General features: G+C 36.9%; 2 protein-coding genes and 1 long non-coding RNA gene across 5 annotated transcripts in view; 1 reads left to right on the forward strand and 2 right to left on the reverse strand.

Moving 5' to 3' along the window:
* On the forward strand, positions 1-5,682 carry LOC120189172 (LEC14B protein-like). 3 transcript variants are annotated; one of them, XM_039192512.1, is made up of 10 exons: positions 1-84; positions 616-1,033; positions 1,142-1,261; positions 2,438-2,515; positions 2,669-2,842; positions 3,739-3,816; positions 4,188-4,363; positions 4,688-4,846; positions 5,005-5,065; positions 5,378-5,682. In XM_039192512.1, exons 2-10 carry the CDS (start codon positions 638-640, stop codon positions 5,567-5,569), a joined length of 1,434 nt encoding a protein of 477 aa, XP_039048443.1. In that variant the 5' UTR covers positions 1-84; positions 616-637; the 3' UTR covers positions 5,570-5,682. The 3 variants fall into 3 exon arrangements, with proteins under 3 accessions (XP_039048443.1, XP_039048445.1, XP_039048444.1); XM_039192513.1 differs by lacking the exon at positions 1-84 and adding an exon at positions 195-278; XM_039192514.1 differs by lacking the exon at positions 5,005-5,065 and having other exon boundaries at positions 5,378-5,510.
* The window catches only part of LOC120189176, a 26,332-nt gene continuing 16,476 nt past the window's right edge, over positions 2,857-12,712 (reverse strand). Inside the window, exon 3 of the long non-coding RNA XR_005522481.1 lies at positions 2,857-2,975. This is a non-coding gene — a long non-coding RNA (uncharacterized LOC120189176). The remainder of the gene's footprint in view (positions 2,976-12,712) is intronic.
* LOC120189175 (probably inactive leucine-rich repeat receptor-like protein kinase IMK2) lies at positions 6,769-8,216 on the reverse strand. Its single transcript, XM_039192515.1, has one exon. The coding sequence runs from the start codon at positions 8,057-8,059 to the stop codon at positions 6,857-6,859; it is 1,203 nt and encodes a 400-aa protein (XP_039048446.1). The 5' UTR covers positions 8,060-8,216; the 3' UTR covers positions 6,769-6,856.

Below are 12,712 nucleotides of genomic sequence, written 5' to 3' on the forward strand. Positions count from 1 at the left end.
AATTTATGTATGATATGACTGAATCTCAGCAACATCAAATTCCAAACTCCGAAGGCTTCAAAATTCTGTGAAAGAACAAAACAGGTAAGGCTAAAGCCCTTCACAGTCCCTTTTTATCCACTTTGTTTGACTCTTTAAGCTTTTTATTTTTATTTTTTTTATATACTTCTATATTTTTTTCTTGTCTTGTGCAGTTGCCTTGTTAGTTGTTACTTACATGTTCAAGAAAGTTTGGGTTTCTCTTGTTTGACGATCGAATCAGTGGGTGCTGCTTTTTTGTTCGTATGTATTCGGTTCTATGAAACTTTAACACTTCTCTTTATGTTGGGTTTTCCTGCATTTTTTTCTGGGTATGGAAGTGTTTAAGCTTGGTCAAACTGTGCTGAAATTCATTGTTTTGATTATATGGAACATGGGTTTTTTCCTTAATTACAAATCCCTTTTGAGTATTATGTTTATACACACAAAATTTATATATGTTTTCTGTTTTTCTTTTAAGGTTTGAAATGTTAAGAACCAAACAAAATGTCCTTTGATATGAAGGTTTAATAGATATGTAGAAGCACATGCAAAAATTTCGATAGAGCTTTTTATATTAAAAAAAGTTGTTTACAGCCAGTAGACTGTCATTGTCGAAATGGGGTATGCCATGAGTAAGCTGGAGTTAGAATCCGAGTTGTTTGAAGGCGGTGATGTCACCAATGAAGCTGGTTGCAGTAACAGGTCTGGCAAACCATCCGGTAAAGTAGACCACGAGATCGTGCAGCTCACGAACCTCAAATCAGCGCCTAATGAACGACTGTGCCAACTCATGCCGAGAAAGAAAAAACTACCTGTTTCCCCGGCGAAGATGTTGGCCGGTCGAGAAGGTAACTATTCTGGAAGGGGAGGAGGGTTCTCATCAGCAGATCGTTGTCACATGCTTAGTAGATATTTGCCTGAAAATGGTCCTTGGCTTGTGGACCAAGCGACCAGCCGGGCCTATGTTTCTCAATTTTCAGCTGATGGTTCTTTGTTTGTTGCTGGGTTTCAGGTGTTGTTGATTTTATTAAATCTGAGCAATATTCACTTGACATTGAATACGTTGGAATATAGGTAGTATTAGGTTTGATTTAATTCGATTGTGAATGTTCGTTTTCAGGGAAGCAATATTAGGATATACAATGTGGATGGAGGTTGGAAAGTTCAGAAGAACATTCTTGCCAAAAGTTTGCGTTGGACAGTTACTGACACATCCCTTTCACCAGATCAGCGCTATCTTGTGAGTTCATACTTGATATGGTTAATTATATTTGCATATCTGAGATGGTTCAATGATTTCTGGTTGTGTATTCTCCACACATTATTTTAAATTAACTTCGTTATTCTAAAGGAATTTTTATTGCTGGAATGAACTCCCCCTCCCCCTGGGTTCCGTCTAGTTCTATCATATGTGCTGAGTGTTCTCCTTCCTGTCAATGTGAATTTTTTGAAAACTATATATTTGGCATATCTTCTGCAGGGGAAATGTGAGTTCCATGGGAGAGAATGTCATAGTGAAAGATGAAAGAGCTTGTTATTTGTAAGATAACACATTTCAAGTACTAAAAGGCTTAAAATCATCTCCCTTTGTGCAGTAAAGGGATTTAAACCATCCCACTTTTGTATCACCCCATGCTTAAATTTTTGAGGATACAAATATCACTTTAGGTTTTGTTACAAGGATTCACGGTATAAGAAATACTGGATAGCTTTTGAGTTCCAAATTCATTAGTGCCAGTATCATACAGAATGCCACGGTCTCACTTTCAGAGCAACATGACAAAATATACTAGATAGAACCTTATTCTCTGGTGCCCTGATCTTTATTTTTCATTCTAAACGTAAACAGATATAGGATACTGTTATATAAACTTATGCAGAAGAATGAATTCACTGTGAGCACAGAGCTTATAATCCACAAATGCCATTTTTCAACTTGTATGTACATAATTCGGCGCATGCTTGCTTTGTCTGGTCATCTGTTGCTTTAATGTTTAAGTTTTCTTGTAATGTTTTTATGCCCTTGTAACTAGGTTGGTAGTGTGTGGTGACCAGACGATTTTTTTCCTTTACTCACCTATGTTGACCTACAAAGTGCAGATAATGGGGAAGACACAAAATTCAAGGAATGAAGATGGAAAAAGACTTAACTTGAAAAGTAACAATTGTTAGTCGAGTAAACCATTCTCTAATGATTTACAAGATATGGGCTTAAGGACATCAACTTAGACTAACTTCTTTAAACTACAAATGAAGGAAATATTTTTGTCCAAGTGGATTTTTATTTTTTATCTCATTGTTTATTTTATTGCACTTTAATTGTTGGCATTCAATGAGCCAAACGCTTGTTCCTCAATGACCTTAAATTTCATGTTTGTTGCAGATATCTTAATCAAAATTCTATTCCTTGTTTTAGGTTTATACCAGCATGTCACCTATAGTCCATATTGTTAATGTTGGGTCAGCTAACACAGAATCCCTTGCAAATGTCACGGTAAATGCTCTTCCTATTAATCTTTGAAATTGACTATTTTAGATGCATGCATATCTTTAAAAGTTGACAATGAATAAAGTAACTTTATTCCTCGAAATATTCTTTTTTCCAACAATGTTTTTGGTCACAGTTTTGGAGTTCTATGTTTTTCAGGAGATCCATGAAGGGTTGGACTTTTCTGCTTCTGATGGAGGGTATTCTTTTGGAATATTCTCTGTGAAATTTTCAACTGATGGACGAGAACTTGTTGCTGGAAGCAGTGACGATTCAATATACGTTTATGATCTTGAAGCAAACAAGCTGTCCCTCCGAATTGGGGCACACATGGTAAATTCACTTTCCATGTCTTCTTGATTTGACAAGTATGTTGCTTTATGAGTATTTTATTGCTTGGATTTTGTTGAAGTTTTATCTGTCAGTTATAATGACTGATTTATGTTTGAAACCATATCTTAAATTACTAGAAAGTAATATATCAGTTTACACCATTAACCACTGTCAATTGATTATGTTTCACTATTTTTAAAGAGTACTTTTGCTTTTATGCTTATAACGGAAGTTCTTGTCATCAACTAATTTAAATGCATATAGATAGTAATCAGTGTCTCGAAGTTGAAACATTTAGCTTCCTTGAGAACAATATCTATAGCAATGGACATTTCTACCTCAGTAGTTTTATGCAAGTATTTTGCTCTTGTATCAGTTGCCTCTGTCCCACTTAGGTTGTATCTAAGTTATACGGCCGCAGTTTATAGTCCTTCCTCCTGCATTTGTTAATATATTTGAAAAGTTCCTGCCTCATCTATATCAACATTAATGCTTTGCATGGTTAAGTGGAAAGAATTGGAATGATGGGAAATTAAAGGAGTAGAAAAATAGAAAGATGGAAAACATATATTATCTTTCCATCAGTGTGGTTGTAGGTGCGATGGAAAATTTGAAAGAAAAAGCAATTTTCTTTCTGTTTGTTGCTTGGTAGAGTTGAGAAGTGAGAGTAAAGAAAATAAAGCTTTTGAAAATTAAATAATTTTGAATTAACTTACAACTCTTGCATTTTCTCTATGTTTTAAGATTCCACTCATGAAGTATAAAATGTTCTGTTGACTGTAATTTAATTCACATGACATTTCTTCTCTTTAATATAGGAAGATTTCATGTAATTTGGGGGGGCTCTGTTTGGATCTATAGTTCCAGGGGTCCTAAAATTGATTTTTGTTTTGCAGGCTGATGTTAATACAGTAACCTTTGCTGATGAAAGTGGTAATTTGATATATTCTGGGAGCGATGATAATCTCTGCAAGGTGAGTTCAGGCTTCTTATCCATAGAAAATTTACATGTCATTATCCTTTTTTATGATATACTTTTATAGTACTTTTTTATTGTAGTTTTAGCCAGATATGTATTACCTTACCAAGGCCATTATTTGTAGTTTAGTTTTAGTTCATAATTTTGTGTGTTAACACTGAAGAGTTTGAAAAGGCTATGGTGAGTTGCAAAGAGTTTGTTTTGCTTTCTGTATTTTAGTAATTTGCCATTCACTATCACTAAAATTCGAAGGCAAACACCATTAGAAAGTGTCTTTGAATATGTCTCAACATGTTCCTGAAAGTGAGACGAAAATCTGCTTTATTTTGATCAGGCAATTGGCGGTAACGTTTAATTTGTGTTTAGGTGTGGGACAGGCGTTGCTTTGTTACAAAAGATAAGCCGGCTGGGGTCTTGATGGGACACCTGGAGGGTGTTACATATATCGACAGTCGTGGAGATGGTTGTTATTTCATATCAAATAGTAAAGATCAGACCATCAAGCTTTGGGATATCAGAAAAATGTCTTCCAGTGCCTCTTGGTATGCTTATTTTTTGGCTTCTCATTTGTTCTTGCTAGTTGCATCTTTTTATTTTATTAAAATAGAAATTGCAGCATGGTTTAGGTTTTCTCTACATAACTATGTCATGAAACTTCAAAATTTCAATTTCAGCATCAGTTAGATCGTGATAAGTTTGGATTTCCGATTTAATTTACTAGATTGATTTTGGTTAAAGCAATGTCCACGGAATATGAAGGACCGAGTTTATGGAAACCAATGCTATTTATGCTTTCTTCAACATCATCCTAGATTGAAAAGAATAAATCAGATTAAATTAAGGACTTCTTTACTATCTTATTGCAGCAATTTAGGGTTTAGGAATTATGAATGGGATTACAGATGGATGGACTACCCGCCACAAGCTAGAGATTTGAAACACCCATGTGACCAATCAGTGGCTACTTATAAAGGTCACTCTGTCTTGAGAACTCTTATCCGCTGTTACTTCTCCCCGGAATACAGGTGAGTGTTGCTGTGATTCTTGCTGTTGGTTGAAACTTCGGTGATCTTTTAGTTGTCATTTTGGTTTACGAGTTATTTTCTTTATCTTCTTCTTACTGTTGTCCATGGTTTAAATTGTTTATTAACTAGTCATCAATTTCTTGAATCTGTTATTGCAGTACGGGTCAAAAGTATATTTATACGGGATCTCATGATTCTCGGGTTTATATTTATGACGTGGTAAGTGACCCAAATTTTGATATTGCTTATCCTATAGGTTGTATTTTGTGTCACTATTCAGTATTGTATACATTATTGATATGTTGTACTGATATTAGTACACGATGGTGCTCCCTGTTAGATTCAAAATTGTTACTCGACTGAGTTTTGAGCTGAATAGCTGTAGTTGCATGCATTATGTTGAACCATCACTGAAAAGTGTAAATTCTGTATTCTACAAAAACAAGTATATCAGCGTTATACGCAGTGCTTGATTATGCCGGCAAATGAATGTAAATTAAAGATGCATCATAACATGAGTGATGAATACAGGTAACCGGAGCCCAAGTTGCAGTACTCAAGCACCATACATCTCCGGTAAGAGACTGTAGCTGGCACCCGTACTACCCGATGCTGGTCAGCTCTTCCTGGGATGGGGATTTGGTGAGGTGGGAATTCCCTGGTAGTGGAGAAGCACCAGCACCGGTGAGCACAAAGAGAATCCGAAGGAGATATTACTATTGAAGGCCACCCCTACTTCTGTAAGAGTGTAAGTTATACATATACCATTATATGATATGATTATCTATCTGTATGCTGTTTAAATATCAGCTCTAATAATGACTAATTGTTTAACATCCATGCATATGAATTGTTGTACATAAATAAACAATGCAAACGCTTTCCCTTTTTCATCCTTGATTCTGTATGAAAACCGCGCTGTGTGTATATAAATGTTGCTTTGGACCAAGTTACTGAATGCAGCTAGCTGATGGCGTATCGATTGGAACCGACTTGCAAAGAAACAATCTGATGCTTCATACCAGTTAATTGAAGTGCTTGATCATATATATTTTTAACATTTTGAAACCCTTTTTCTGCACACGTATGGGGAAGAAAGAAAGTTGTGTTTGAAAGCAACAATCCATCAATGGGTACTCGATTTATTTGTGTTTACAATCCAACACTGTCCATCATTTTCAGCAGTATTCCTTTTGTATTTCCATGAGCTCTCGTGTGGTTGAAAAATGATTAGGGGACATGTAAGAGATAAGCAAGCGCCCCCTATTTTGGCAGATTGAGGATAATAACATTATCAAACGGTTTAATAATTGCACCCTGAAACAACAAATCATTAGGGGGAATAAAGCACACCACTTGACAACAATTCTTAAAGAAGCCGATTCAAGGTGATTTTTAATTTTACCAATCTAATTAATCCATCTAATGAAGTTGCCTATCCAGTTCAGTTGGTAGAGCACAAGGTTCTTAACCTTGAGGTCGTGGGATTGAGTCTCACGGTAGGCAATTCATAATTTGAAGGTCTACCACGGAAGCTGCTCTCAATCTGACATTGGGGACAGTCTACTATCTTACCTCTCACTTACCCCATTACATATGGGAATAAGGGTCAACTAATTAATCCATCTAATATAATATTTTATTTTACCAATTATTGGTAGGGAAGCACTCCCCCATGTGGAACATAGACCTTACCAATAATGTTCACATCAAAATCTACAAACGTGTTCATAATTGTCAATGTCCTAAACCTAAAGTGACACATATCACAACCATTTGATTATTATATATATATATACACACACAATAAAAATTTTCGTATGGAATCGACACAGATAAAAATTCAGGATAAATATTATTAGTATAATTAACATAAAAAATTCAATTTCAATATGAACATTCATCTTAAATCATACCTACATCCGAATGCCCATTCCTTCTTAAAAAGATTCTCTCAACTCCTCTTGTATTATTTTACAAACATCCCAAAAGTTCGTGAAAGTTACCAATCTACCCCTTCCATTCGTTACACTGGACAGTAGGCCTAGTCTTCCCGTTCCCGGCATTCAACGGGCACGGCGTCTGTACGGGTGGCACCATGCAATTATACTGTAGACACATCGAACTGCTTACAGGAATATCAGCCGTCGGATTAATCTCTATCCCCGTCAAATAGTTATGCTGCAAGTAAAGTATTTGTATGTCGCCGGCTAATAACTGGTCCACAATGCTGGCCGGGATCTGACCGGTGAAACGGTTGTTATTCAGGTAAAGGTTCTGTACCGTCGAGAACATTGGTGATATCTGACCCGACAGCCTGTTGTGACTTAGATCAATGGTCGAGATTGTCACTTGATCAGCTGGTTGGACTGAACCGGAAAACAAGTTTCTTTGCAACTGGAGGTTCGTAATGGGAAACGAGAACAGACGGCCGGGGATGGCACCGGTGAACTGGTTTAAACTTAAATCTAGGTAGCTTAACTGATCAAGCCGGGATAGGACCTTGTCCACCGGTCCGGTCAGCTGGTTCCAGGAGAGGGAGAGGGACTGGAGCGAAGGAGGGAGAGAGTCGGGAGCGAGCGAACCGGTGAGTGCATTGTGTTTGAGGTCCAGCCGGGATAAGACTTGGGAGAGAAATGGAGGGACCGAACCAGAGAGGTGGTTGTGACAGAGAATAACGTTGGTAAGCTCCGGCAAGGTTCCAATGGAGCGAGGGATTTCTCCGGTGAGCTGATTATAGCTGAGATCAAGCGTTTTAAGACTTCTCAATTGGCCGAGAGTGGCCGGAATATCCCCGGAGATGAAATTCCGACTGAACGCTACAAATCGAAGCTCCTTCAATTGCGAGATCGACTGCGGCAACGATCCATAGATCCGACCCGGAACAATAGATAACTCGGCGAGAGCTGATAGTTTCCCAATGGAAGCGTCTATTCTTCCAGTTAAACCCGGAGAACCAGCACGCGGGTCACCCAGATTAAGAGCTATTACTTTATCGGAATCGCAGTAAACTCCGGCGAAGTTACAAGGATCAGAGGTAAAATCCCACGAAGCAAAGAAATTAGAGCCGGGCAAATCACGTAGAGACTTCCTAATGGACTGTAAAGCCAAAAAATCAAGTGGGTCTAAAATTGCAACAGCCAAGAATTTACATTGAAACAGAACAACCAAAAACAGAGCAACCATCTTCATTCTTCTTCCTTGTTTACCCATTGCTAAAAACTCGAGTTTCCCAGTAAAGCAAAGAGACAGTTTATATAAGAACAAAAAGAGAAAACTTCTGGGTTGGCGAAGGTGGGATTTTCGTGGGACACAAACCGTGAAAGCTTTTAATGGCGAAACTATCAGTGTCAAAGATTTATATAAAAAAGAAAGCAAAGGTTTGGCTTGAAAAAGAAGCAAAAGACCAGAAAAAAAGATGAAAGACTTGGTTTTTGGATTCTTGCTTCTGAGTCCACTTTCTTTTATTGCTTGCTTCTCTGTTTTGCTCTTCTGGGTTTACTTTTTCATGATTTTGGCTTCTAAGAGAAGATGTAGAACGTTCACCGCTTATTTCTTCCGACACTGATTAACGGTACTGGCAAGTTACGAATGGCGTGAGTATATCTATGTTTTATTTTATTTTATTAGTTTGGTATTATTGTTTATTGTTTTTTCACTCTTCTGATTTTGTTTCTTTATTGTTGGTAGGTTCGATAATAAACGGTTGTCCGAACCTACGTGGGATGTAAGAGCCAGGTTCGGGTGACATGTCAACAGGTAAGAGACTGTGGTTCGAAGCAGACATCATGTGACCATACCGGTGAACATTCCTAGGTAGGTTGGGAAGAAGAAGCAATTTAATACGCCACGAGCCACGAAACTGACCGGCTGAGAGGTCTAACATAAGGATTTTTGCTCTATTAATTAATTAATATAAGAATGAGAAGCAAAACAAAATATTTTTTTATTTGTGGTAATAGTTAATTTTATAAAACAAAAAGAAAATATTTAAAAACATACGAAGAATATAAAAAAACAAGAATTAATTGTTAATTATATAAGTTAAATATTTTTTTTCTAAATTTATCCGTGTATAAACTAATCATCTAGATATAATAAAAAATTATAAAAAAGTTAAAATTCAATCAAATAATTTAGATAAATCATATATATATAAACAAACATCATTATCAACTATGAAGCATATTAAATTAGTATTACTGCAACTCAAACGTGACGTATATATTTGATAATTGTGAATACTTATCAATATCCGATTCAAAGGTTCAAAGTAATAATAGATCAACATGATAATTAAATAAACCTCATTGAAATCTAAATATAAAGAGGTGACATCAAATCCAACATTGGAAGAAAGGAAGACTAATTAAAAAAAATTAACATAATTCAGATTATAAAAAAATATACCAAAGAAAAAAGAATTAAAAAAACTAACAATCGATAATCTATCTGAAATTAATATCATCAACAACAATACAAATCTAAAACAATGATAATAAAAAATAAAAGGAAACCAGAATAAAACATATTATCTTAGTCGTCTTTGGGTACGTACTTTTATGAGATTACATATCATGACGTGTCATTTCTCGGCGATTTTCCTTAAAAATTACCGGTGATCGGTATATTTACCGATCTAACACCGGTCAGATTATATTTTTCGATCTAACACCCGTAGCAGTAAAGCGCTCGCCCTGAACCGCGCTATATACTGATTTGGCGCCACGTGGAGTATGTCGCGCCCCTGTATCGCGCTATACGCTGACTGGGTTACACGTGGGGTATAGTGCGCCTCCTGCTCCACGCTATACGCCGTACCAAAATTATATTTAACGCGGTCCCTGATCCGCGCTATATAATAATTACATATAACGCGGTGCTGGTACCGCACCTTATATGTTTATAAATATCGCATCTCTCCTCACATCTCCTGAATCTATCCTCTCTTATAAATTAATACAACAATTCCGTCAACAAGTAATAATTCTGGCAATTTTCTCATATTTGATTTAGAAGTTCGTGCGATTTTTCGTTATGAGGTAATTTTGTTATAATTTTTTAATTATACTTATTGTTTATTATCATTATTTGAAAAAAATATTATACTAATTATTTTCAATTACTTTTTATGTTTGTAAAATTAGAAAGCGGGAGCATACGTCGAAATAGTTTTGCGGTGCAGGTAATAATATAAAATTATATTATTTAAATTATTTACGTTGATGTGTAAAAAAAATTTTGTGTTATATTTTCGTTTATATATAATTTATTTAAACATGTTTGTTTAAGTTATTTTTTTGCAGATATAATATTGCAGCACTTTTAAACTCAAAGAATGGCGCGACTTACAACTATTGTTTATTATGATGGTGAAATTCGAGAAGATGAAACCGGCGTTGTTTTCGTATCAAATGAGCGTGTTAAAATATCATTCAAGAGAAACATAACTCTTGAGGAGCTGATAACGAAGATTTCGAGGAAGATTCATGTTTGAAGTAATAGAAGAATGTCGTCGTTACAGTACAGATTTCCAACATCATTGTTGCCATTAACTTATACAGCGTTCGAACTTTCGAACAATGATGATGTTCAAATGATGGTTGAAGCTCAAAGTAATTATTCAGATGCCGCTATTGAGATGTATGCACATTTTGTTTAAGTGCGTGCTGTTCGGGGTCAATCTTTAAGCTCACACTATGGGCTGGCTGAACAAGTTGACAGCCCGACTACAGTAATGTGTAATGATTTTAATGCCATAATGGGAGACATTCATCCGCAACTCCTTACGATATGTACCGAGGTGGGTCCACGAACAACGTGTGGCAACACTGCATCCAGTTCAAGGGGAAGGCATTCATCTGCAAATTTCTTTGACCATATGGAGATGCCATCGACGCAACCATCTGTGCAGTTTCCATTTGACACGATGACTTCAAGCTCCAGGGGAGGCATTCGATTGCGAGCTTTTTCAATCTCAATGTCGATATGCCTTCCAGTTCAAGGGGAAGGCGTGCAAGTAGTAGGTTCTTCGGCCTAAATGTGGAGAGCATGGAGGAACCATCATCTCCACCAGAAGAACCGCTTCGTGAGCTTGGTGTGGATGGTGCTGAGACTAGACTATTCATTCACCCAGAATCACCACAATTCAACTCCGATGATGATGAAGTTCCAGGAAATGTGGCACAAACTGACCCTCCTACACACATGTATGAAGCTGATTATGGTGCAATGTACGGGCCAGAATTTGCGGATATGCCACATCTCGATGACTATGGATATTAATCATCAATAAATAATGATGAGTTATCTTTAGGCATGAAGTTTTCAAGCAAAGAAGAAGTGATGATGACTATCAAAAATTAAAATATCCATAATTCTGTTCAGTCCAGAGTCAACCGATCGACGACCGAAAAATATGTATGCTACTGTGCCCGACGCAAAAATGGATGCAATTAGATGGTTCGCGTATCGAAAATGAAGAGGAAAAATAACATATGGGAACTAACAGTATATAACGGTCCTCACACATGTTGTGCTGGAGGGGTCAACCAAGATCATCCCAACTTGGACTCTGAAGTGATATGCCAAGCCATCATGCCCATGGTAAAAGCAAGCTCTCATATAGCTGTTGCAGTGTTGATTTCAGCTATACAATCGCAGTATGGGTACATCGTCTCCTATAAAAAAAGCTTGGTTGGCAAAACAAAATGCCATTGTCAAACTTCATGGCGAATGGGATGCATCTTACAATGAACTTCCAGGTTGGTTTAGGCTGGTGCGGACGTTGAATCCTGAGACAATTGTGGACTTTGAAACCTCCTATGCATAATGATCGAGTTCTTCGCGATCGATGCAAATTCTTCCGGGTTTTTTGGAGTTACCCACAGTGCGTTAATGTTGTCAAATAATGCAAGCCCGTGGTCCAAATCGACGGGACTTTCTTGTATGGAAAATACAAGCAAGTTTTATTATTGGCAGTTGTCCAAGATGACAATCGCAACATTCTTCCAGTTGCTTTTGCTCTTGTCGAAGGAGAAGATACAGATTCTTGGGCTTTTTTCCTCCGAAATTTACGTGCACATGTTATCAAAGCAGCAATGGAGTCTTTGGGTCCAATGTGGCAACCACCCTTTGTCCAACATAGGTATTATCTCCGACACATTGCTGCGAACTATCATGGAAGGTACAAGAAGAATGATGAGCGTCAATTAATTGTGCGCATGGGTAAGTGAAAGCAAGTTAGTAAGTTATACATTTTTTGATCATTTTAATTTTGCAAAGAAAGTAAGTTAGTAAGTTATACATTTTTTGATCAGGTTACGAACTACTTCCTCGAACGTTTGAATCAATGCTTCAAGATTTGCGGGCGAAGAACGAGGAAGGAAGGATACGATTACATCAGCCTCATCGATAAAGAAATGTGGACGAACGCATATGATGGTGGATATCGATATGGACACATGACGACCAACTTGGTTGAGGCAATCAATTCAACCTTAAAGGGTGCACGTCACTTACCTGTAGCGGCTTTGGTAAAAACTATATATTTTTGTTTGGGGGCGCTTTTTGCGAAGCTCGGGGGACAAGCTCAAACCTAGATGCAAGGCGGTCATGTCTATCACCCTAGATTAGTTGCAGATCTACAGAAAAAAATTGTTGCATCAAATGGAATGTCTGTAACAAGCTTCTCTAGAAGACATGAAATGTTTCATGTCACAGAGTTACCGTGACCTCTTCAAGGGATTGAAGCTGTGTCGTTAAGAGTAAATCTAAAGGACAGAACGTGCGATGTCTGTCTATATTAAAAAAACTCCAACAAATTTAACAAAATAAAGTAAGTATTAAATGAGAAATAATAAAAAA

The sequence above is a fragment of the Hibiscus syriacus genome, unplaced genomic scaffold (assembly GCF_006381635.1).
Source record: "Hibiscus syriacus cultivar Baekdansim isolate YM2019G1 unplaced genomic scaffold, ASM638163v2 tig00116951_pilon, whole genome shotgun sequence".
NCBI classification, from domain to species: domain Eukaryota; kingdom Viridiplantae; phylum Streptophyta; class Magnoliopsida; order Malvales; family Malvaceae; genus Hibiscus; species Hibiscus syriacus.